Source organism: Fundulus heteroclitus, chromosome 21 (assembly GCF_011125445.2).
Source record: "Fundulus heteroclitus isolate FHET01 chromosome 21, MU-UCD_Fhet_4.1, whole genome shotgun sequence".
NCBI lineage: Eukaryota > Metazoa > Chordata > Actinopteri > Cyprinodontiformes > Fundulidae > Fundulus > Fundulus heteroclitus.
The window spans coordinates 15,310,059-15,337,475 of NC_046381.1; the positions used below are offsets into that span (position 1 = coordinate 15,310,059).

The 27,417-nt window shown below is 40.1% G+C and overlaps 1 protein-coding gene across 2 annotated transcripts; it reads right to left on the reverse strand.

Moving 5' to 3' along the window:
* Window positions 1-5,000: 5,000 nt before the first annotated feature.
* Window positions 5,001-27,338, reverse strand: cdk8 (cyclin-dependent kinase 8). Of its 2 annotated transcripts, XM_036124872.1 has the most exons (14): window positions 26,860-27,338; window positions 19,550-19,625; window positions 19,235-19,345; window positions 16,330-16,470; window positions 15,941-15,998; window positions 15,725-15,856; window positions 13,496-13,639; window positions 11,478-11,547; window positions 11,232-11,304; window positions 11,054-11,151; window positions 10,837-10,915; window positions 6,710-6,711; window positions 6,304-6,462; window positions 5,875-6,000 (listed from the first exon to the last, which is right to left on the reverse strand). In XM_036124872.1, exons 1-13 carry the CDS (start codon window positions 26,985-26,987, stop codon window positions 6,321-6,323), a joined length of 1,254 nt encoding a protein of 417 aa, XP_035980765.1. In that variant the 5' UTR covers window positions 26,988-27,338; the 3' UTR covers window positions 5,875-6,000; window positions 6,304-6,320. The 2 variants fall into 2 exon arrangements, with proteins under 2 accessions (XP_012712885.1, XP_035980765.1); XM_012857431.3 differs by lacking the exon at window positions 6,710-6,711 and having other exon boundaries at window positions 5,001-6,000; window positions 26,860-27,336.
* Between the last annotated feature and the right edge of the window lie 79 nt (window positions 27,339-27,417).

Here is a 27,417-nt window from a genome sequence, read left to right on the forward strand (position 1 = left end):
ATCTTAATCTCTATTTTATGAAAGGCAGTTTAAACAATGGCGTTCGGTAGCTTCAAAGGTTTTCAGAATTGATTGTTAACAGGGCACTAGTACAAGGAGGAGAGGAAGCAGAGTATTGAGTAACACAAAAATAGCTGGGCCAGCATCCTTCAGAGAAAAGGCTCAATAGAACCTGATCCAGATTCATAGTCTAGTCTTTCAGGCGTGTGCTTAGGCGAAAATAGTCAGCAAACGGAAAGGATAAAGAATGAAAAAATAATTAATGGCCAATCTTGCACAGCAAAAGAAGGAAAAAAAAAAAACGATGTATTTTGAGACTTTAAGGAACATTAATTGTATTGGCTCTTGTATAACTTTTAATATTTTGCAAAGCTTTGAGCTATTCCCATTTTTTAATCGCTCAGATCAACCAATTCATCAAATCAAATAAAGCAGGTGTCAAACGTAAGTTAAATCACACCTCTTCTTTACTCTGCTTGCACTCTCTAAATAGTTATTTTTATGCTCATTTATATTATTTATTATACCTATTTTCTACCACAGTGACCAGTCAGAGTAACCGATGGGGGCAGATCCCTGTTTGGTATTGTACATTGAGGTAAACAGGATCTCTGAGATGAATTGGGAGCATGAGCGTCACAAGACAGGTCGAGGACAAAAGTTGTGGAGAAATTTAAGTCAGGGTAAGATTATAAAAACAACATCCCACAATTTGAACATCCCAAAAGAGCCACGTTTACTCCAGAATCTGAAAATGGAAACGGCATGTCACAACTGGAAACCAACAATGGCTTGGTTGCTCACGAAGAACCGACAGGCTGAGGAAGGAGAGCATCAAGCACAGAGGCAGCCAAGAGGTCCATGGTAACTTTGGAGGAGCTGCAGAAATCCACAGCTCAGGGAGAAACTGCTGACAGGACAACCATTAGTCATTTATTCCACAAATTTGGCCTTTATGGATGAATGGCAAAAAGAAAGTCTTCCCACAAGCCATGTAGAGAACACAAACACGTGGAAGAAAGTGCTTTAGACAAGAGGAAAATTGAACTTTTAAGTTAAGCTGGACAACGACTAACCCTGCATTATCCTCCTGAACGCATGATCCCCACGATGGCATAGAAAGATGCCGTAGGAATGTTTTTTCCTTCATCAGGGAAAGTGAAACAGGTTAACACACAACTCTGAGATGTATGGAGCTAAATGCATGGCTATTCTGAAAGAAAAAAAAATACTTGATACTGGAGAGGAGGTCCGACCTCCTGCAGACACCTCAACAAACACACAACCATGGCTACACTGTAAGTAATTTTCCTGTAAAATAACAGTAAAGAGCTGGCAGCAGAGACGCCAGCTCTTTACTGTTATTTTTACGGTATTCATCCGTAAATTGATTTTACAGTACTAGACCGTAAACCAGAAATACGGTATTTTTCGGTATTTATATGAGTTACGGTAAAAAGCTGGCAGCTAGGACACCAGCAATATACTGTAATTTTAGGGTTTTCATACCGTAAATTGACTTTACAGTAGTAGTCTGTTTTCTCACTGTTCAATGATTTCACAGTCTAATACAGTAAAAAATAACTGCATCATATTTCTATTATTTGGAAATTACAATAATATTCTGTTTAAGTTTACTGTACAATAATTCAGTTTAGCAGTTTCCTAAAATATCAACCTTGAATACATGCAATCAATATAAGAACTTAATTGTTCTACGGACAGTTGCTCAAGCATTATTATGAATGTTGTGCAAAATAAGCAATAAAATCAAAGAGAATCAAAATAATTTATTTCAAAAGGCAATATAATACTGAATACTGCTACTTTCAAAAAATTAAAAAAAATAATAACAGAAAATAAACCCTGTTGGGTGGTGCTGACAAGATATTTTGAGTAGTAAACAGACAGCTGACTAGCTGACTTTGAGCCAATGTCAATATTATTTAACATTGTCTTTAACACACATAAGTTTGAACACTTGTTCAATAACACAATAGGTCTAAGAAAAAGACCAACACAACAAATACAGAGGAAATAAAAGTTTAAACATTATTAAGACTACTTCAAAGTAGGAACATTAAGAGCTTTTTGGTAAAATGTTCAGCAAAACAGCATGTGTTTTTCCTCTTAAAATAGTCCAGTGAGATAGATTAAAATTTCCTCTAAACTCCACATAAAAGATGTATATTGTGTAATCTGCAATGTATTTTCAGATGTCTGTGAAAATGCAGAATACTGTATGCAGAATTGACAACATTTGGAAAACAAACGTAAGAACATTTTGAAAAAGTGCATCAAGGCCTTTTAAAAACTATTACAGTACAGTTAGAACGTGGATTTATACATCATTACATTACATATGGATAAAAGAGAACATTTAGGGAAGAAACTGTACTTTACTTCTTAAAGTAGTGCTGTGAGGTGGTAGTAGTAGTAGTAGTCCCGGGAATGTGGGTGGGTGTGAACCACCCTGATTCAAATCTTGTGGATCCAGGAGAGATGTTCAGTTTGTTAGGCGCTGTTCCTCTGCAGCATTATTCCAGTGGAGCCACTGTCAAACAACAACAAACAAATATTATACAATCAGGAATGTACAATATACTCTCCAAGCTAATGCTTATAAAACTGATAAACTCTTGTGGCTTAATGTGGCAATGCCAGATTGTCAAAACAACACATGGACAGACAGCAAGATTACGGAGAACTCACCGATCTATGTGAAGTCCTATTCAAAGTCAAGGAGTTTCTTCAGGAGCATGGAGACATGTGTGTTGACTGTGGAAGACTTCTTCTGGACGATCACACCTTTCTTCCTGGAGACAACCATCCCCCTTTTGGCCATTGTCCCTCTCTCTGGATTTATACCAATGAAGCGCCTAAAATTGTCAAAATAGTCTAAGCTCAGAGAGGAGTAAAGTGACATCAAATAGAATTCTAATAAGGTCTTAGTCCAATACCGTGTGTGTGTGTGTGGTGTGTGGTGTGTGTGTGTGTGTGTGTGTGTGTGTGTGTGTATGTTGTGGTTTCAAAATAATTTTAATGATGACAAGGAATAAAGGAGTTTTTACCTCTGAATGAATTCCAAAATACAGACTGCCTCTTATTAATACTGAAGGTTGAATATGTAATAGATTGCAAAGACAGCAATCTGCTAGAACGCACTTAAGTAGGCCTAACTACACGTTTGTTATTTCTGTAAGTGTGAGACTTAAATGTTGAAAATCTTTGGAAAGTCCGACTGCAATCTGCTAAAACGCACTTAAAAGTTAAATTAGGTGTATTTTTATGAATCCTCATGTGCCTTACGTATGCCACTATTGTGGCACAGTTATGACAACAGATCTGACAAGTCTTGATTACAGTAAAATATGTCAAGCAGGAAGAAAATTTCTGGCTGCTTTTTGGTGCCACCGTATCAGTCTTAACACTGAAATGTTTAACCTTAACTGAGGTACAATGTTAAGATTATGAAAGAAAAGCCACAGCTGGTGCAAAACAGTTTGACAAATCACAGAGTTGGGATAACTAACGTTAGAATATGTGAAGCACACATTGACAGAGAAATAAACAAAATGTATAAAGTTAAATGTCTAGAAAGTCAAGATTTTCACAACAAATTTTAAATGGAAAATAAACCCTACAAGCCAAGAGGATTCAAGTGTGTTTTTTACCTGAATTGTAAAACAAACTTCATTAAGAGTTGACACAAACTAAATCAAATTCACCAAAACTATAGCCTACCTTTAGGTGATGCTGACTTGGTTGAAATAAATCCTTAACCGCGGGACAACATATAATTATTCGAGTAACTTAATTTAATGCTACTTTACTGCTTGCTCCACTTGTCAATGTTGACCTCTCGTTAACAAGTGCTGCTCCTCGGATGCAGACGCTGCGGTAATGTGAGCTGTCGTCCGGCTACTGTATATAATAGTTAACCAAGATTTAACAACAACAACAAAATAGTAGAGTAATAGAGTAGAATATAGTAGAATATTCAAATCTAAGCATCACTGATAGCTTACATATAGCCTAGCTAGACAAACTCCTGAGCGTTAGCCTATATCAAACATTCTTGGCAATATAAACAAAATAGCAAACCCAGAGGCAAAGAAAAAAAGATTTTGATTTACGTACCGTTACATCTTTTAGCTGAAAGACCATAATCGTTGTGATGAAGACAGATGGTGGCACATTGTGTGCTCTGCAGTCGTCTTCTGGAAATTTTCCGGAAAATACTGTAGTATCCCGTTATTTAAAACAGCCGCATACCGTTTACGGCCTCTGTCCTGTTGCTCCAAGTTAAGAAGCCCACAATGCATTGCTCACTACAGTACTGAACTGTTAAACATGAAAACAGTATTTTAGTGTTGAAAAATGGCTGTAAATTTACAGCAATTGCTTACAGTGTACAATTGAACACTGTAGTTCAAAGCAAAGTCACATGAATGTCCCCACTGTGGGACAATAAATTATTATTCTATCCTACATCTTAGAAAGTCAAAGTCCAGACCTAAATTCACATGGAAATCTGCATCAAGGCTTAAAATTGCCGTTCATATATGCTGTCCATCCAATCTGCCTGAGCTTAAGATCATTTCTTCACGACGGACTGAAGATATTCTTTAGATCTTCGCTGCTAATAGTTGCCCAGGCTGTAGTTATGCAACCTGTTTGGGAACAGCCCTATAAAACCTCCCAAATCTGCAGTAACTATGTTGCTGACTGCTGCAGGTGAGCTAAAATTAATTAATTTGCCATCATCATCTAAGCATCACCAGCATTTATCCTGTTTTAAAGCAAAGATGATTTATCTTGTACCCATCAGCTTCAAAAAGGCTGCTATAAATTCTCACTTTATATCCAAGATATGCTTTTGCTTTTAAAAGCAAGAGTTGATTTAAAGAAAATATTAAATTCAAAAGCCCTCTTATTTCTTGTTTATATAGAAAGGCTACTTTTTCCCCCAGATATCCTTAAAAAAACGATCACCACACTTAATGTTTCCACTTTTATTGTCAGGATATTTGTTTCATGTAAAATATTTCGGTACATTACAGTACAATGCATGTTCCGTCGGCCTTCCTCCGTGCCGTTGGCTGCTCTTGCCGTCATGTAATCTAAGGCTTTCAACCCGCAGCGGCCGAGTGCTTGGCTCAGGCAAGCCGCTCGCTCTCGCCATGAAAACAAAAACCATGATAACAGATTAAATTATAAACTACTAAAATCTTGTCATTATTCTTTGTCCTTTTTTTTTTTTTTGTAAATTAAAAAGAAAAAAAGAAAAATGCGCTCAACAGATGCAGGTCGGGTCTGCATCCACCCAGCATGCTTCCCAGCAGCTCCTTTCGGCATGAACGGACGCGCGGAGAGGAGGACAGACAGGCTGGGAATCCGTCAAGGCTGGCAGTCACATAGCAGCTTTCAGGTTCATCCAAGCTTTGATAGGAAGAGGAAGAGGAGGAGGAGGAGGAGATTTGGCTGGGAGAGGGTCAGTTGCAGAGGAGAGGAGATGACAAGAGGTTCTTGATTGTTCTTAATATGTCTGCGTAACAGAAAACGGGTTGGATTCAATCAGGTTTCCTTTAAGTTTTCCCAGCCATTTGTTTCATGAATCAGGCGCTGTGCTGCGTTTCTAAAACTTGATTTGTTTTGTTTTATGGATGTTGTCCGGAGCAGGTTGACTTTGTCGACAGATAAAAAAAAACAAAAAACAAAAAACGCCCTCTGTGGGGTTGGTTAGTTGATGGGTTGGTGGGGAAGGTTGCCCCCGCGTCCCTCGGTACATTCGCTCAGGCGGGCGTGGCGACAGCTGCGTGTGGTGCGAGTGTGCGAGAAATGCCGGTGTTTATGTGCAGGGGAGGACTTGTTTCAGTAGCGGTGGGTCTGGTGGGAGTACTGGGGTGGCTGTTGGGAGGTAGAGGAGTATCCCATGCTGCTTTGGGGCAGTGATGTGCTTGGTCCAGGGTTCTGGTAGGCAGCATGTGGATTTGAACGCTGCAGGGAGAAAGAAAAAGTACATTTTAAACAGGGTTCGGTTTTCTGAAATCTCTTTTACACTTTGCAAAAACAATTTCTGTCTTAAAGATGTTTTTTTTTTTTTAAAATGACACAGCAACTTCTGTTTATTTCTATAAACTTTAAAGAAGCAACCAGAACTAGCCATCAGAGCAGCAGAGTGTGAAAAAAATTAAGCTAAAACTCAAATCTCTGATGCACGCTGAAGAGAGAGCGGCGTTAAAAATGGTCCGGTTTTGGAAGCTGGTTAGCTGCAGAGTGAGGTCTGGACGGCGGACTCACCTGGTAGTCTGAGGTCATTATGAGGCCACCTGAGGTAGTGGTGGGTGGGACAACCCGCACTTTCTTGAGGGGCGGGCCCTGGGCGTGGCTGTTGTCAGGGTTACCGGTGTGGCCTGCCCCGTTTGTGTGGTTGTTTCCCTGTTGCTGCTGCTGGTTTTTCTACAAAACACACCAAACAGGGATTTCTAAATAACACGTGTAGGGAGTTGTAAATGCAATGAAAACCTTAGAAACAAGTTCAAAGCAAATGCATTTGAACCTTTTAACTTTTCCACATTTTGTCACGTAGCAGCTCAAAGCTCATGCATTTCAATGGGTTTTTATAGTCTAGACAAGTAGTCTTCAATTAAAAACTGCTAGAGGTCCACATAAAGTCCCATGTCTCCCAGTGGAGGGCTGCATCTACTTCTGAACAGAAAGGCTACAAGGTCAATAACTAAATATACACTTTAATTGTTTCTCAGATCTCACAAAAACCCAAAAGTTAGTGAATTTAACCATTTATGGAGCACCTTCCTGCCTCAAACAGAGTGCAAGATCCAACAGGCAGCAGGATCTCCACCATCCCGCCTCTCAGTGCTACAGTTTGCTTGCAGATCTACTAGATCCATTTATAGGTCTGCTTGGCCTCCCCTGAAGTGGAAGACCTTTTTTTCACAAGAGGATTTTTTTTCTATTGGGGAAAAAACAAACAAAAAAAAAAAACACGACATTTCCTCTAATTTACCACATTTTTTGGACCATAAGACGCACCGGATTATAAAGCGCACTGAATTAACGTGTCTGTGTGTTTCTTTGTCCACATATAAGGTGCACCGGATAATAAAGGCCATTAAATACTCTTTACATGTATGTAATATCACTCCGCTCCTTCATATACACAGTTCTCTCCTGAGAGGGAGGGATGCCCATCTGTGTCGGGAGGACAGAGTAGTTGGACTACACTGCCGTTTCTAATATAAGGCCAAAATAAACGTAACTTTTATATTGAATTAACTTACTAGGTTTATTGTTGCTAGCAGGTACTCTGGGCGCGGGTTACCTTACATGAATGCATTTCTAGTTTAGACATTACAGTCTTGTAGACAGCTCAGGGGTCTGATCAGGTAGTGACACAGTGTACCGTAATGCTCCCAATATCCATGGAGCAGAGCGGCTTTGTTGCTAACCAAAGTCGTACTTATATATTTTAACAGATTTTTGAGATAATTGTACCACATAAAGTCAATAAGCACAACTTTAATCATATATAAAAGGCGCACCATAATTTTTGTTTAGAAGGTTTAAGGATTTTAAGTGCGCCATATTGTCTGAAAATACGGTAGTACAAACCTAACCTGAGAGACAAAATCCCCTTTTTCCTTTTATCTGTTTCACTGATGGAAAATGTGTACAATTACTTTCAGAAAGCCCAGCTCTCTTTGGACCAATTAGAAAGCTACAACAGTTTCACATTTCTGTTAATGAGGTGAGTAGTTACGTCTGCAAGAAAACCAATGCTCAGTCTCTTATCTTCCCAAAAAAAAAACTGGGGGAAAATTACAGGTTTTGTTGTTGTTCTGAACCAGAAAGTTTTATTTCCCCTCCACTTGCCCCAGGGTGTGCAGAAACTCTTCTTTTGCTCCATGTTCAATCATTACAAGGTCATTTACATCCATGTCCACTTCAACTAGAAACTCCCAAAGATGAGGAAGCCCTGAAAAAGTTACGTTTCATCACTGTCATCATAACCTCTCCATGTTCATCCAGAGAGTGGAGAACAGAACTGTCTGATGAATAATACAGAGAGACGAGGGGAAGTCTAGATCGCTTCGTTTCAGACGAGTGACTGCTCCTTTTTCCTCTTCCTACCGTGGAGGAAGCTCCATCGGTGATGAGTTTCCACAACACTATTTAAGCCGATTCCTCTGTCAGCATTTTCCTCCACAAACCTAATAAATGTCTCCACTCCTTTTACGAGTTTTTAAGTGCGGTAACAACGAATGTGTCCTGAGCAGAAACTCTGGGAGTCTTCTTGACAGAATCTGACAGAAACAAGAAGCTGGGTGTTGATCATCAGCTGCACACAGTGCCTTACGACCAGTTCACATGCCAGGATTTTAATACCTCACTTTCTGATTGGCTACACGTCACATTCAACAGGTTTTGTGCTCGTTTGTCCCCGGAAGACACCACGCACTTTAGGATATCGGAGCAATACAATCCAACATGTTGAAAATGTCCGATTTGAGCCCTGCTCGTCTGGTGGTAGTTGTGGATGACGGGGGAACTTGTGTAATTTTAACCACCTCTGTGAATCTGTGAACGGCCTCTTGTGTTTGCAAACACTCCTCTGCTCGCTGTTGGGCTGAGAATGAATGATAATCGCGTCACTCGCTCATTCCGGCCTTTCGATTCATTTATTTTCTGTGTCCTTGCCTTGAATTCTACAGGTAATGCGCCTAAAAATGCTCCTGTTTTAGTTCTTTAAACCGACTGGAGGGTGCAGCTTTTCACAGCCGCCAAAGACTCAGACACGTCTAGACCAAAAACAAACAACTGCATAGTTGTGAAGTGGAAGGAAAAAGATGCACGTTTTGTTTTAATATACGTTTTGCAACTAAAAATCTGAAAAGTGTGGCGTGCATTTGTATTTGCATCCTCCTGAGTGTTTGTAAACCACCATCTAGAGCTGTAGTTGGAGTCGCACGGCTTCTGAGGCCCGTCTACTAGTGATGGGTCGATGAGGCGTCATGAAACGTTTCGACACATTGCAACTCTGTGCCGATACTGTGCCGATACTGTGTCACTGAATACTGACACCTGCTGGACCTTAAAAATCACTACAGGCAACCTGGTTGACAGAGTTAACTGACACTGATTTGATGACCAAGTATACACAATACAATTTAAATCACTGTATGTTGCATTGTATTATTTTATATTTTCATTTGAATTAAACATATATTTGATTTTTTTTAGATACAGTCAATAAATAATGTGAAGGAGGATGCTTGTGGACTGGCTTTTTTTTTTTTTTTTTTACAAATGGTTGATCGGGCGCTGTGTTTAGTTACCTGACTGATATCATCTGTTCTGAAATCGGACATGCTGAGTATGACAAAGGGAGGAAAAACTACTCAGAGTAGCAACTTTCTACTCAGTGTAGATCAGCCGTTTTTTTCTGAAACGACGCTCAGAACAAAGACGCACAGCGCAACCCGCCCAACCAAAAAAGCGTTGCAGAACCCATCCATCAGTGGTGCGCTCCGATCAGCACCTGGCGCTCACAGAGCGAGACTGTGGTACAACACCATCACACCAGAGTTGCAAAATAGTTAAAAATTAACCATTATTAACCGTTATTTTGTTTACAGTTCAGCTTGGATTTTCTTTACTGCGCAGCATAGCTCTGCTGTGCGCGCTGCTGTGCGCGAATGCACACGCGTGCAGCTTAGAGGGAACAGAAACAGTTTGGCGCGTCAGTCAGTTCGAAACAGTTCCTGTATCGGTCACGTGACTTTTCCGTAGCAATACACACATCGACACGGGTTTCGCTCTATGAGACCGACACATGCGCCGACGCATCGGTGTTGCCGGACCCATCACTACCGTCTACCAGCTTTGCACATCATTCAGTGAGGTTGGCCGCAGTATTAACAGAAATGTCTTGACATTTGATTCATGTCTGAACTTTGACTAGGCCATTATAACACATGAAAAAGCTTTGATCTAAAGCTTTCTATTGCAGCTCTGGCTATGTGTCTACCTGTCACCTGCCCTGAAGCTTTCACAGAACGGCTGAATTTATACTGAGATAAAACCGCACAATATTTATTAAGATGACTTTCTAAAGGCGGTGGATTACACTGGATTTTATTTAGGGGCACCAGAGTGAAGAGAGTGACGACATATGCACGCCCCACTTACAGGACTGTCTCAGAAAATTCAAATATTGTGATAAAGTTCTTTATTTTCTGTAATGCAATTAAAAAACATGAAATGTCATACATTCTGGATTCATTACAAATCAACTGAAATATCGCAAGCCTTTTATTGTTTTAATATCGCTGATTATGGCGTACAGCTGAAGAAAACTCAAAAATCCTATCTCAAAATATTAGAATATTTCCTCAGACCAAGTAAAAAAAAAATTATAACAGCAAAACAAAATCAAACATTTAAAAATGTCCATTAATGCACTCAGTACTTGGTTGGGAATCCTTTTGCACAGATTACTGCATCAATGCGGCGTGGCATGGAGGCAATCAGCCTGTGGCATTGCTGAGGTGTTATGGATGCCCAGGATGCTCCAATAGCGGTAATGTATCCAGAATGTATGACATTTCCTGTTTTTTAATTGCATTACAGAAAATAAAGAACTTTATCACAATATTCTAATTTTCTGAGACAGTCCTGTAGATGAAATTTCAATGAGATAGAGAAAAGTGACAAAATTTGAAAGAACATACGGTAAACTAATTCAAGATGTATGAATTTTCTAGCAACACCCTGTGAACCAAATGAAAGAGCAAAACAGAAAACGGATTTTACTTTGTCTCCTTTGTCCTCTGGCTCCTCCTCTGTCAGAAACTCTCTCTTGGGATAAGGAATCTGACAGCCTGCAAACACACTGGAAGAAAAGAAAAAAGGCGAGGAAGACAGTCACCTTCATGCATTTATTCCCATGACTCAGCCCTAATTAGCCAAGAGACCCATCCATGATGTCTCAGGACTATTATAAAGCGGATGAATGCGTGCTGCAGCTCACTCAGAGGTTGGTAGAGGCTCTTCTAAAAAGTAGGGGTCCTGCATCGCCTGCTCAGAAGTGATTCTACGGATGGGGTCCATGGTCAAGAGTTTTTGCAGCTGTGACGAGAAGCACAGTTTTAGAGAGCGACCAGAAGGAATAGCAGAAGTGTGACGGAGCGGACGCGTTTCAGACTCACCAAGTGGAATGCTTTACTGTCTGGTTTAACTTTATGCTTCTCCATGTACTTTATTAGGCTGCAGTTTGTGTATCTAGAAAAGAGAAGGAGTAACGTGTTGGTGTCAACGTACCATATATACACACAGATAGGAAAATACGTGCATCTCCAAACGCATCGTTTTCCACAGCAGACACTTTGCTTCGCCTCGGCTTTGCTTTAGATCTTAGATGTTAAAAATTGGGACCGGTGTTTTTGCAGACTCACGTGTTCCTTCTGAAGTCTTTCATCAGCGTGGAGTGCTCTGGCATCTTTTTGATGTCCTCCCAGTCTTTATCTGCCAGACGACGAAAAGACAGCATTACAGTTTGCTACAACTTTACTCTAATAAAGATTATTTAAGGCGCCAAGATGTGGAGCAAGTTGGCTTAAAAAAAAAAAAAGATACTTTTATCCAGAGAATTTAATTTAAAAACAAAGCCTGAAAAGACATTTTGTACATTTCACATAAAAAATAAGTTGTAAACCTCATCTTTTAAGTCAAATTCCTGCTTTTATGTGCTCAAGTCTCTAGAGTGTGCTGATCTTTTCAGGCTCATTTGTTATACTGAAGACATTCCTACAGTTGTGTGGTTTTAAATACGAACCTTGCAAAAACAGATGGCTAGAAGGATGGTTATGTGCAGACAAATATACACTCCTTATCAAAATCTTAAAAGACCAGTTTAAAAATTGCCTTTTGCATAGTTGGATCTTAACAAGGTTCTAAAGTAGAGCTTCAAAATGCAAAAAGAAGAAATGGGAACAAGACCATCAACAGTTGTGAGCCGGCACAACTGTTGTTTTTATTACAAAAACAAAAACTCAAGTAGGGTATTTACCAGCAGCTCAAAAGTTTAAGACCAAAAAGCTTTAAAAGCCAAAATCTGAGTTTAAATGTGGATTCCATGTCATCTCCTGTGAAGATCTCCTGATGGCAAAGGCAAAAAAAAAAAAAAAAAAAATCGTGGCAGGATTGTTGAGCCGCATAAACAAGGCTTCTCACAACGTGCCATCGCCGCTGAGGTTTACAAAAAGGACCTCAGTTCCAGATAGTGGATGCCCTTTATGACGCCATCTTCACCACTTGGAGCAACTTTAGCCTTTTGGAAATACTTGAATCAAGCATGGCAAAACAAACTTTTGAAGTGATCAACAATAATGGTGGAGCTACTCATTACTGAGTCAGTTTCTGACACTTTAATTTCTGTTTTAGGAGTTTTTAGGGGTTTTTTTTAAGCTGTGGTCATATTTATACCCCGGGGAAACAGGAAGTCATGAATTACTAATTAAAAGTTCCTAGATACCCTGACCAACTTTAGCAACTACAGAAAAATATATTTAAAGCAAATCAATTAAATTTTTCAGCCAAATTGTTAGGGGTGCCAATAAATGATTTCACTTTTTTTTTTATTTTCTAAATGTGTGATATTTTTTTTTTTACCACTAAAGTAATGTACTTAAATAAAAGTTTGGATTTTTCTCTTTTTTTGCATTTTAGTTCTATGTTGTTTAAAAAAAAAAAAAAAAAAATAAAAGAGATTTTTAAGAAGTCCTCGACCACATCTTAAACAGGGTTGCCAATAATTGTGGAGTGCACTGTAAATAGATGGATGACTGACAGATGATTGATTGGATAATGGATGAACAAATACAGGATGGATGAATGGGCAGACCCTGCAGGGAACAGAATTCAGAGTAAAATCTGAGAACACAGTATTTTATACTCTTCCCCTACTCATACAGATTTGAAAGAAAACCTTAAATCAAACTGCAGAAACGCTGGAGTAAAAAACCTTTTCCATTTAAAAAATATTTTCCAAGTTTTGTGGAGAATTACTAAGGAACTTTTAAACAAAGCGGTGCATTAAAATGAAAAGAGCAGCAGAGATGAAAAATAGACAGGAAAAAAAAAAAAAAAAAAGATCAGATTAGGTGAACTGGAAAATATTGGTCCAAATGTACCCCTGCCAGCGAATGTTTCTGTTTGTGACTTGGCATGGTGTACAGGGACTGTGGATTGATGCTCAGAGCCCACAGACCACATTAATCCATTCAGAAACGGAGCAAGTAAAGCCCAAGGAAACAAAAAGCCTCACCGAGAACGGAAAATAAGAACTTCTTCATATCTCTGCCCAGATAAAGAAACGGCAGTACTAAAACAGGCGCTACAACAGCTGCATAACAACATGATTGAATTTAATAAACGGATATATTTTCCTCTGAGGGAGGCAGAGGAGTGTTACCGGCGGGGAAGCCCATGACGTTAAAGATCCGGTCCAGCTGGTCATGGTGGTAAGGGTTGCTGGTCTTGATGTCTTCCTGACGACAGTGGAAAATGGGCTCAGACGTAAGCAGCTCCGCAAAAATGCAGCCGATCGCCCAGATGTCTGGAAGGAGAGCAAACACTAAAACTAAGTTTTCCTCAATGCAACCGCTCCATATGTACAGGGTCCTGCAACAAAAGTATTCACCCCATTCATAGTTTTCATGTCTTATTGCCTCATAAGCTTGAATTAAAATGGACTGTCGGAGCGTTTTATCTATAAAACCTGCCTAAAACTTTGAAAATTCGATGTGTTTTTTAATGTGAGGCAGCGTGCATTACTTTTCACCCCCCTGAAGTCACTTCTTTGTAGAGCAGCCTTCTGCAGCAATTCCAGCGCTAAGGGTCTGTGGATCGGTCTCTGAGGTTTTTGTCCTTCCCTGGAGGCATTACTGCTATAACTCTGTAATGTTGGATGGCTTTTGCTTGTGAACAGCGATCTCTGAGTCTAACCGCAGATTCTTAAGTGGATTGAGATGTGGACTTTGACTAGGCCACTCAAACTGCTAACGCAAAAACAATCAGTGTTGCGTTAGCGGTTTGCTTCTGGTCTTGGTCCTGCAGGAAGGTGAACCTCCGTCCCAGTCTTAAACCACCGACAGATTGACGCAGGTTCTGTTCAAGAACACTTCCTGTATTTAACACCATCCATCTTTCCCTTGACTCGGACCAGTTTCCCAGTAAATGCTGCTGAAAAAACATCCCCACAGCATGATGCTGCCACCACCATGTTTCCCTGTGGGGACAGTGTTGCTGAGGTGATGGGATGTTAGGGCAGGGCGATATGGCTTAAAAATTAAATCTCCGATCTTACCCCAAATCCAATTAATTGATTTCCCCCCCCGTTGTTTTCGTTTTAACAAAAAGAAAATTTTTAAAACCTGCTTTTTGGGTCAAGCATTTCATCAGGGAGTGGACCTGAACTCAAAGTGCAAATAGTCGTGAAACATGCCTGGAAAACAAGATGGCGGCCCTGCCGTTTAAACCACGAAGATATTACTAAATGTTTTCTGCTAGTGGTTTTACACAATGGGCTAAGAACAGGCTTCACTTCACTTGTGTAGCTTCAAACAACCCTAAATAAAACTAAGTAAATTAGTTAATTAAAGTGGCTCATGTTATGGTAAAAAAAAAAAAAAAAAAAGTTTCCTCTTTACAATATTTTGACAAAACATTTCCCTAAGTGTATATTTAGCATTGCATGCTATTTTCTTCATGGAAGCCTATTGAGTGTATTGGGAAAATAAAATCCCAATTTAAAAAAATTGAATCTTAAAAAAAAAAAATAATAAAAAAATTGGGAATTCAAATGAATCGATTAAATTGATTTATCGCCAAGCCCTATGGGATGTGTTGGGACCAGAGCTCCCTCCTCCATGCATTTGGGAAATGCTGGTTTGATTTTGGCAATTCAAACATGCCTTCTTATCTTTAAACAGCAAGTAAAGACTTTTTTTTCCTGGCCATGCTTCTATAAAGCTCAGCTCTAAGGCATGCAGGGCTCCTATGGACAGATCCTCCAGTCTCTGCCGTCTCCTGATCAATGCCATCCTGGCCCGGTCTGCGAGTCGTGGTGGGCGGCCCTCTCTTGGCAGGTTTGTTGTGTTTCCATTTGCTTTCCATTTGAAGATGATGGGCTTTGATCGTGCCCCAGAGCATCATCCAAGATCTGGAAACAACTTTTTTATAACCCCACCCTGACTTGTACTTCTCAACAACTTTCTCCCTGACTTGTTGGAGAGCTCCTTGGTCCTCGTGATGTGATGGGTGTTGCTAGGCGGTGCTGCAGCCTCTGGGGCTTTTTAGAAAAGGTGTGTCTACACTGACACACCTTCATGTGACACTTCTATTGCACACTGGTGGACTTCATTTCACTAATTATGTGACTTTTGAAGATAATTGGTTGCACAAGAACTTTTCAGGGGCTTAATAGCAAAGACAGTGGATACATCTGCCAATTTTAGTTTTTTTGTTATTACAATTTTACTCATTTCGCTTTACCAATTTAAAGTCCATTTTGTGCACATCTATCACATAAAGCAAAACAAAAACAAAAAATAAAAAAACTAAAAGATTGGGACACAACAGCCAAAAGGGGTGAATACTTCTGCAAGGCACTTTACCAGAGGAGGACGGCACAGAGCCTTACCGATGGCTTTGGTGTAGTGCCGAGCTCCCAGCAGCAGTTCAGGTGCTCTGTACCAGAAGGTGACCACCACGGGGTCGAGATCAGCTAAAGGCTTCAGCGGTGAATTGAAGAGACGAGCAAACCCCATGTCGGCTGCAAAACAATCACGTTGGCCGACGTGGGTGACTCAAACCAAAACCAAAACACAACATGCGGACATTTTGACCCCAGACATACCGATCTTTACTCTTCCCCTCTCAGGTCCTTCTCCCATCACTAAAATGTTTGCTGGTTTCTGATGGCAACAAGACAAACATTAAAAAAAATAATATTTCAGATATAAAAAACTCTTGTCTGGTGCAGGTTGCAGAGGTTCAGCAATTATTACTGCGCGTTGCTGCCCTCTAGTGGTCAACTAGTTCTACTGCAGCCCACTATTCACAAGGGTAACCATTTGATTTATTGTCACAGAGTAATGAGGCTGTATTATTTAAAAAACAATCAGACAAAATCACTCAAGTTTAGTCATTTAAGCTGCTATTCTTCTAGTAATAATAAACGGTTATGTGTGGACTGAGACAGACTGCACCTTTCTCACGGATCTGATTCTTCCACTCTCCTCTTACCAGGTCTCTGTGCAGCACCCAGTTAGCATGGAGGTAATGGATGCCATCCAGAATCTGGTACAGCAGAGACTTGACCATCCCTCTCGGCAGCTGAAGCGGCTTCTTGTTGGCCTTGGACGCTCTGTGAAACTTAATAATGTGCTGAAGGAAGACAAGATAATAGTTGATGCACTGCTTTTTTTTTTTTTTTTTTTTTGCATGCTAAATTACAAACATTAAACTAGCTCCAAGGAAGATGGGCAGGGCTGATATTTGTGCCATGTGTTTCCACTTGTTTCAGGGGGTATTGTAAGTGTTGCAGCTCTGTGGCGGGAAGTGGTATTTAACTCAGCTCTGATGGTCTGCCAGCTCTGGCTGCAGTCTGTAATGTAGCAGAGGTTTAACTACCAAATGTGGAGTACATCTCGGTTTGTGTGTGTGTGTGTGTGTGTGTGTGCCACACTGAGGTTTGGCAGGAAATATTCATCCAATTATGTGTATTGATTTGAAAATGCAGCAGGAGAATGCTCATTTAAACACAATTTAAAGAAAAAAAAAAAGAGAGACTGGGGCCCTGCACATTGTGGAGCCTCATTTTTAGAGAGTATTTAATTAATTTTTTAAAAGCAAAAACCCGGTTTATAAGCTTACTGCAGGTATTTGTATTGAGGCCAGACTTTAAATATAAACCCTGCAAAAAAGGCACTGGAAGGAAGACAGGAGAGGAAGGAAAGATAAGAAGGAAATGAAAAAAGAAAATGGAAAGAATAAAGCTAGGAGAAACTGGAAAGAAGGTAGGCAGGAAAGAGAGAGAAAGAATAAGGAGGAATGAAAGTAAAGGAGGGAGGAAGAAAGGAAAGTAAACAAGTGATTGCAAAAGGGATCGATATGAAGAGTGGAAAAACAAGGAAATAAGCAACGAAAGAATGAAGCAAGACAGGGAAGAAGGAAGCAAGTAAGTAAAACAAATGAAGCCAAGAGCAAAAAGGTATGTAGGTTAGAAGTACGGGTAAAATTAAAAAACAAAAAGAAAAAAGGAGAGTCATGAACGAAAGAAGAAAGGAGGAATGTAAGGAAGAAGAAAAGATGAAGCGGAAAAATATACTCTCCTGGATACCGTGAACCGCACACTGTCTATTTCCCATGCATTGTTTACATTGTTTTATATCATTTACATTTCAATGGTTACATAAATTGCTGCTGCATCTTTATCCTGTAATTCACTGCAATTTACTGTTATTTTTCAAGCTGTATGCAAACCAAATTTCGTTCTGTACGCTCTTTGTGCATACAAAATGACAAATAAAGTTGTCTAAGACTAAAAGGAGAGCAGAAGTAAGGGAAGGGGAAAGAATGAAAGGAATAAAAGGTGAAAAGAGAAGCAGCTGAGGTAAGAACAGTGTTGCCAGATTTGCTGCTTTTCAAAAACATCAAGCAGGTTTTCTTTAAACGAAAGAATAAATAGGAAAATTATATTAAAATTGTTGCCATTATGTGGCACAGAGGTAAAAACTTCTAGATTTTGATACAATTCCATCTCCTTGCACTCATTTTATTAGTTCATTTGCTTTGAAATGTTTGTGGAATCTGTCAAACCTGACATCAGCGATTAATTCATTGGTTAAATGTCCCTCTGAAATCCTATTGGTCAATATCTATTGTAAACGCACCAAATGGGTGAAGAGTTCAACCGATCGCCCTTAAAAATGTTAGAAATAGAAATGTTAATAAATCGATCTATACGCCTTGGGAGACGGAAATACATTTTATAACAAGATTTACAATTCATGTTGGGAGGCTATGAATTTATTTTGCAGTCGCAAGACAACGTGAGTAGGAAAGTGACCGTGTGTGGGTTACTGGGTTGCCTGAGTGCACATTTTGTGGGGTGTCTGATAGTGCAGCGGCTTTTTTTTGCTTGTTTACGTTGCGTCTGGCAACAGCTGGAAACTGTCGGTCAAGTCTGGCAACCCTGGGTAAGAAAGATGCACAAACGTAAAGGAGGAAGGAAAAAAGGGAGGAAGGAACAACAGGATGAAGGATGGAAGGGAAGCAGAATAAAAAAGGAGAGGAAAAAGAAAGCAGAGAAGGAGAAGAAACCACAAAAGAATAAAGGAATAAAGAATGCAAGACGGCAGAAGAGACGGAAAGCAAGAATGTAGAATAAAAGGAAAGAAAGAAATGAACTATGGATGGCTGTATAATGTAGGGCTGCACAATATACAGAGACTCTGTCGTCATCCTGATATGAGTGCGTGAAACAAAAAGACTGTTTAGAGTGCAATACTTGTTGACTAATATACTTCAGGTGTTTCACATGCTGATTTACTTTAGAGACAATAACTGAGTCTCACAGCTGTTCCCCCCCGGAGACAACCGTCGTCACCCAAAAACTCAGAGCGATGGAAGCACGGATGACAAAGAAGAAAACAGGCCAGATCTCCTAATATCGTGCAGCCATGATAATCCAATATTTAGACAACAGAAAAGGAGAAAAAAAAAAAGGTCTGGAAACACAGGACAGGACGACACGCTACAAGACTTTCTCCTGCATTGTTTACATTTCAATTGTTTTACTTTTAAACCACTGCTGCACCTTATACTGTATTTTTAATCTACTGTAAATTACAAGCTGTATTCTTGCACTAATGCCCTTGCACAATCAATTTCTGCACAAAGAAATGGTTTTACAATACTCACCTCTACACTGTGACTTCTCTTGCATTGTCTACATTTAAATTGCTTACTTTTAAATCACTGCTGCACCTTGTACTGTAAATTCAATTCTTTTGCAATTTTTACAAGCTGTATGCAACGAAATTTCGTTCTGTACGCACTCTGTGCATACAAAATGACAAATAAAGTTGTCTAAGTCCAAGTCTAGATGACTTGTTGAGCCCCGCTTTGAGTTTGCATTTTTTTTTACCCAAAGGTCGTGTTCCGCGTAGTCGAACAGCAGCCACACTTTGCGGTCGGCGTGCGACAGGAACACCTTCTGCAGCGAGATCACGTTGGGGTGCTTCAGCTCCCGCAGCAGCTGCAACACAAGAATCCAGTCAGAGGAGGGAACAGCAGGGGTGCAACACACTGGATGTCAAATTCTACACATTATTGCCATTAAGGGCTGAGAAAAATGTTAAATGACTACTTTCCACCATGAATCCTGTGGTTGTGGTGAGAAGAGAAATGTATTTCTTAAAGCAGGGCTAAATGTCGGATGAAAACGCAAAGAAAATCTTACTGCAATCTCCCTGCAGGCCGACATGGAGATACCAGTGCCTTCAATCTGCTTGAGGGCGTAGTCCTTATCGTCCTTCCTACAAACACACAGAGAGAGAGAGGAACATCAAGACCAGACTCAGACCGCCATACACAGACGCAGGACAGGGACCACTTGCATTACCTCCAGATTAGTGTAATCAAGCTCACCTCTGAGGCTTTAAACCAGGGGTGTCAAACACATTTTGGTTGAGGGGCCGCATACAGCCTAATCTGATCTCAAGAGGGCCACACGAGTAAACTCATTGCAAGATTAAATAGAACTAATAAATGTGGACTTGTTGTTGATTTTTATATTAAATTAATTTCACATTTACACAATATATTATGAATAACCTCAGCGTTTTTAAGAAAAGTATGTGCAATTTCAACAATACTTTTACACAGTTAAACATTTACTTAATTGCATTATGCATAAGAACTGATCACAGTGATTATACAATGTTGAAAAACATTTATTCACATTTTTTGGAACTTAAAAACACTGTCCTACATGACAAAATACATCAAACAGATAAAAATTAAGAAATGATTTAAAATCAATTTTACACATCTGAAGCTCAGTGCTACCATCTGCTGATTAAAACAGCGCCCCTCGTGGACAATATAGGAACTGCAGATTTTCAATTAAACGAAGTACATGTTTTTTTTCAATAATTGTTTTATCATTCTCTTCCTTTCATCTCCTCTTTCACCTTTTCATTTGTTCTTCTTGTTCTTCCTTTCCTCTCCTACTTTCCTATTGTAGTTTCCATATCATTTGAGATATTCCCTGCATGAATCATAATAAAACAATTTGCATTCATAAATCAAGCGGAGCACTATGGCAAAAGCAGTACTGCTCCACTTGTGAAAGTCAAATCTGATGAGATCTTTGTGGCATTAGGACAACAATTCTTATTGCCACATTGCCAGACAGGACACTGGAAAGAAAAAACATTATTTTTGTTCAATAATGATAATGCATTATGCAGACGACGGTGGCGTTCGCTTTAGAGAAAGACTAAAAGGCAGAATGGGTTTTAATGGGAGGTTACACAAGGGGACAACTTTGTATGCAGTAGAAACACGTTTATGGCAGCGTCATGCTGCGGGCCGCTTCCCTTCCATAGGGAAGCCAGCCAGCGTCTCCCAGCAGGACGTTAAATTAATCACTGAGCTAAAGTGAAATGCACGCCCCCCGCTTTCTAGGTTATTATTCCTAAACATCCTGAATGCTGTGGATCGTTTTCCTTTCTCTTCCCAATCCTGCTCCACTCTGTCCGTCAAGTAAAAACCCCAATATAACACACTGGATCAAAAAGTAGCAACGTCACCACATTTGGAAACATGTGTTGATGTTCTGGCCAAAACTTACATCCAACAAAATAAAAGCCCCAGAAAGAGTGTCAAGAATGCCCACAACAGATGTCTGTGCAACCTTATGACAATTGATTTTCCCCATTCATAAAACTCCTCCATCTGCTTTAAAAACAACAACAACAAAAAAATGCATAAAACTACATAAAACCTGGAACATCAAACAGTGAAACATGCAGTAATCATAGACTAATCTATATGGAAATACCAGAAATGTCATATCAATGCTACTGAATAACGTTATATGGTGAAATATATAGATATTGAATTATTGTCCACCCCTATTACAGATGCATGCGAATATATCAGAAACGTAAAACTCAGGTTGGAAACAAACTGCTGGAAACAGTACAATACTGACATCTGCAGAGTCCACTGGACTAAACACAAAGGCAGCTTCTGTTGCAGTGTCACACACACACACACACACACACACACACACACACAGTAGAAAGAGCAACAAAAGCCCAAACTGAAAGGTTTTTCCAACTGAACGCTAACCAGCGCTGAAAGCATCCAACCACACTGAGGTTGAGTTTATGTTGCACGTCCACACCGACTTTTGTCTGATTTTCACACATTTAAAGAGAAAAAAAATAAATAATCACCCTTTCACTGCAAAAATCCTGCAGCCAGAGCAACTTAAAGAGCAGCCCTTTACAGCCATGGCAACTGTTCGACAATTACTGCTGACATGCAAATAAAGCGGAGCCGCACAGTATTAGTAAAGGTTTTGATACGCAGTGATGTCGCTAAATGATGTGATAACGATATAGCTTGCGATTAATACAGGGAAAAAAAATCAAGGCGTTGACGTCTTTCTGCTTTAGGATCGTAGCAAAAATCATCATCTCAAGCACAAGGTTTTAGTGAAACCTCTGTCCGAACTTGGGATGTTTTGCCAGTAAAACAATTTAGCTCTAGTTTCTCATCAGCTGTACCACTTCTTTACCTTCTCAGATGTTTTATGTCGTATTAAAACAACAAATATCACCAAATCCATCAGAAGCACTTAGAGCCTGAAGCTAACACTTATTGCTCTCCACGCGCTCCTTTGCCATATGTGCATTGCGATTCGTGATATTGCGATAACGATAAATTTGCGATATATTGCCCTAAAATAAAATCCATGAGCCCAATGATAAAGAACTAAAGGTTGTTTTTGCACGAAGCGTTAAATGACGAAGCTGGCAGTCTTAAGGTGAGTTCACGTGGAGCGCCGCATCCAGCTCCAGCTGCCAAACTAAGAGTTCGGCAGCATTTGTAATGCTAGATGGAGATTGCATCATTGCATCTCCATCTAGCATTAGAAATGCTGCCGAACTCTTAGTTTCTAAATGCATTTTTGCACAAATGCCTTCTGCACAATCAAATTCTGCACATACAAATGTTTTTAAAAAAAAATACTCACCTGTACACTGTGACTTTCTCCTGTATTGTCTACATTTCAATTGTTTTACTTTTAAACCACTGCTGCACCTTATACGGTAATTTAATTTTACTGCAATCTACAAGCTGTATGCAACGGAATTTCGTTCTGCACGCACTCTGTGCATACAAAATGACAAATAAAGTTGTCTAAGTCTAAGTCTTAGCTCCTGACTGGTAGTGGCAGCGCGACCAGACACCAAAGTTCAGCCTTTTCAACTCCAACAACTGTCGCTTTGCGTCCATCACTGGTGTCGTGTTGCTCTGGCTTTGCTTTAAATTGCCAAAACTGCGCGTTTTGCGTCGCTAGAATTGCCTCTGTGGCCTCGCCTCGCTTAGCTTTGCGTCATGTCACACCTGCGCTGCACCTGCGCCGCAACTGTGCATAGGGATATCATGTAAATCTGTCGCTTCATTCACGTTTGATGTAAACGCACCTTTAAAGTGTCGAGCCTGTTCAAATTAGCCTCCCCTCTTGTACGGCTTAAACAGTAATGCAGCACGGCCCCTCCCCCACTTGTTGCTGAGCACTGCTGTTCAGCTGGCTGTCAGAAGGTCAGTGTGGAAACTGAAGGAGCGCCACCTATCACTCCTGTTAAGGTAATGCAGCTTTAGGTCTATATAGCTGGCAGGCGTCTAAAGCACCCGAATATGAGCCGGCTACAGCGGATCAACCCGGGGGTCTGCACCCTGAGGCTCTGGAGCCACATTCAGCTCTCCGGTGCCTCCGTTGTGGTTCTCAGTAAATTTGACCAGAGACAACAGCGACTGCAAGGAGGTTTTCTTGCACTTCTCCACGCATTAGGTGGGTTAGTGCGCTCACAGTAAAAAAGAAATGACAACAAATAAAAGATACTGAAGGGGGGGAGGGGGATGGCTGACTTTGCGAACCGCCACATTAAACAACTTTAGACACATGACACAGCTCCAGTTTCTGCTAAATGTGACGTATAAAAGTTTCCAGTCGGGTCAGTTCGTCTATCAAACCAAGAGTTCATTGACCTGCTTACTGTGTTTATCCGTTTACTGTGGCATGCAGTCTCTCTCTCTAGAACACAACGGACAACTCACATTTCCCAACATGCTTGATTTGCAGATATCGAGGTCCCCCCCCCCACATCTGCTACCACAGCGACACCCACAGCCAGGATTACCCCATTTTCTGGAGGAAACCCTGATAACAATATTATTTTCCATTCGTTTCACATTTGTGTCGATACCCGCTGTGATAAATCCTCTCAAAATTTGGGTTCCTGCAATTTATTCCCTATTCCCCAAAAAAACGACTTTGCCTGTTGCAATTTTAACCATTTTTAGCAGCAAAGATAGCAAAAACAGTGCCGGTGTAGGTACCAGATCGACTCGGGTCCCTGCGTCTCCCGATGACGTCACTTTATGGCAACGCCACTCAAACAAACTACATTGAGCCCGCGGTCTACATTTGTAACGGATCAATTTTATTAAGTTAATTTAGCGGTTTCTTTTTTCTCAAAAGCTTGAACAAATATTCAAGCCATTTTACAAAAAAATTAAGATAAATAAATCAACAAATATTTGACAATTGGCTCAATGTGTGGAAGAATAGTGTTAACAAAAATGGAAGGGATAGCCAGACTAATTTATCCAGCATATATCTTAAATGTACCAAATACCACAATAAAAAAAAAAAAAAAAAAAATTCATCACAATTTCATCTGGAATAATAACAAAAACATGTGATCAGAAAGAGCAACATCAGTACATAAAGGAGGAATGAACTATATTAATTTTAAAGTGATGAATGCCGTGATGAAGTTAAATTTGGCTGCTGACTTTTATTAAAAATGAAATGAGTTTATGGTTTAGTTTCCCTTCACAACTTAAAAAAAAAAAATTGGAGGAATTAAATTTCTCTAAAGGTTGTAACTTTGATCCTGCAAAATTACCAATTAAATTGTCAGACTACCACACAAGTATTCCAAAATGATGTTAAAAGTTTTCATGCCTCGACTAATTTACGGGAAAATAACCATAAATTAACTAAATAAAATTGATTTGTAACAAATGGAGACCGCGGGCATAATGTAGTTTGTTTGAGTTGAGTTGCCATATATAGACGTCATCGGGTAGCGCCCGAGACGATCTGGTACCTACACCAGTCCCGTCGTTTTTGGTGTCGCAGTTAAGACACAGCGGCGCACGTTGATGACATAAACCAGAGCGTCATAATCCTGTTTTAGAAGCTTGTAACCTGCGCACTCGAACCCTTATGTGCACTTCCACCAGGTTCACACTTCATAGAAGTGCGTAGAGCTGAGTGTGAGTATCGGAGTTTCTAGCAGCTCATGACGAACCAGACAAAGACGGCTATTTGGACCGTAAATGTTGCAGGGTGTTGAATCAGCTTGTTAAGTGTTATCGGCTCTCATGTTATGGGCAATAAGCATTTAAATCTACTACTACTAAGATTAAAATAATGTTATAGGTAACACCATTATCCCTACAGTAATGAATAACTTATTTCAGTAGAAGCTGCTTTTCTGCTTTAGCTGAAAGCAGACAGATCATTTCATTTGTTCTTGTTGCTTCAACCCCTGAGAGTCTCTGGCGGCTTAAAAATCAGACGGTTTGGGCTTCATGTATACACGGTTTTCTTTTAAAGCCTGTTGTGTGCATTTGAAAGTAAAGCAGTCTGTGTTTCCCGTGGCATGTTTTGTGCCACTACCATTCCAAAGGAATTTCCTAACAATAATATCCCCCAGCTCCTACGGTTGAAATGAAATGTGACCAAATGTCACATTTCATTGTTTTCTGTCTCGACGAAGACATTCTTCAAAGTACTGTAAATCTACATATTTGCCAATCTGGAGTGGGAACTGAAAAAAAAAAAGTTTCATCATAGTGAGTGTTGGTGACAATGTTTTAACTTTCCTAGTAATATATTCCCCTAATGGATGTAATAGACGCTGGCTCAGGATGCCCACAAATCATATATACAGGTAGACAGACGTATATTCACCCCCCAGCATTAAGCATCAGTCAAACTGTTTAATACATAGGCTTTGTTTATTGGCTGCACTTTATGTTGAGCAAGGATTGACGTCCATTCTCATGAATAATAATAATATTCTGATTAATAAAAACAGTTACATTTCTTGCTTTAAATAATCTTTGTTTACAAACATTTTATCTACAGGCCATTTTTGTTGCTTGTGATTAACGCTGAGAAAAGTCTAAATTAAAGCGCAATCATGGTGGAAATATATATATATATATATATATATATATATATATATATATATAGATATATATATATATATATATATATATATATATATATATATATATATATATATATATATATATATATATATATATATATATCGCGTTTTTTGATTTTCCCCAACATTGTGCAGCCCAAACACGCACGTTTGTATTTTCCAACAGAAAACTCTAGCAAAAACCAATAAAAATTTAAGACTAACATTTTATTTTTTTAATTAGGGCAGAAAGCAATTAGTCAGATTAATCTATTCTCGAAATAATCGTCAATTAATTTAGCAATCGACTCGTCGTCAGCTGGAGTGTACAGACTAAAACGAGAAATTTGCCGGAAGAAAAATCCACTCAGAGCAGGAATTGGGCCAAAACTGTCCAAAAATATATATATACTTTTTCCATTCCTTTGTCTGTTAATATGCTCAATCCAGAACAGCCATAGCTGGTGCAAATTCTGTAAATACATAAATAAAAACTCCAACTAGGCCCCTTTTGTTACCCCATTATTAATCCATGAGTCCACAAAGAGCCAATAGATTAACCAAATGGTAAAAAAAAAAAAAGAAAAAAAAAAAGTCATTAGTTCCAGCCCTAGTCGTCTGGTCTACTGTTCTGGCAAACAGAGATACATGCATATAAAAATAAAAGGACGTTAATAATTAAGATTAAGGCCAATGAATTTAGTTGTTTTTTTTCTTTTATGTTTGTCCCATTCACAGTGGATTTGAAATAAGCAATACATGTACTGCTTACTGGCGCTCTGCTAATTTATTAAGAGCACCTCATTATAGATTAGTAAAAAAAAATAATTATCGATTGTAATAATTATTGTCCTAATCCGTATACCGTGATGTTTTTACCCAAGATACCATGCTAGAAGAATCCCATACCAATAAAATAAAATAAAATAAAATAAAATAACGCGTCCTTACGAAGTCTTCAACCTACGTGCACCTGCCAGATCTGACCAATGAGCACCTTTCACTTCCACACAATGTCCCCCAGGAGAATAAAAACAAGCCACCCTGCCATGCAGCAGCAGGCAGAGCCCCGGCGGTGAATCAGCACACATCCAGCCCATATGGGGCTACATGCATGCCCGCCTCTGCCGGCTCCCTTGGAAAGGGGGGGGGGAGTAAAAATGAGAAGTGCTTTAAACGTAGAGGGGAGGCAGGGAGGGGTGCTGGCTGGCTGGCTGGCTGGAGGCCTGCAGCTCATCAAACTCACCCATCTTTTCTCTTCGCCTTGTATACATGGCCGTAGGTTCCCCTCCCCACTTTGCATCCTTCGTACTCAAACAGGTCCTCGACTCGCTCTCTTTCGCCGGTGAGCTTCACTTTAAAGTCATAGTCCATTTTTCCCCCACTGTTCGGCCTGAGAGTGTGCAGCACTCCTTCCTCTGGCTCTGAAGCGTCGCTCCGGGAGGCAGCTGGGGCTCCTTCAACGAGCTCGGCGGCGGCGGCGGTGGTATTTCGGCTGGTCGCCTTCCTCCCAGCGTGGCCCTTTTCTTCCTTTAACCCCGCTTCCACATCGAGCCGTCGGGGTGAATCTGTGGCTCCGGCGTGGGGGGGTGCACGGTGAGTGGGGTCGGTCCGGGGAGAAACGAGCACCGAGTAAAATGTATCTTCCTCTCGCTGCTGCGTTTCTCTCAGCCGGTATCTGCTCCAAAGAGACGCACTTCACTCTTATAACGACGCCGTACTCACGCACGGCAGCTGTCGTAAAACGTCGCAAAGAGTCCGAGCTCTCTCTCCTGTGGCGGCGTGAATTCTGGCGTTTCCTCCA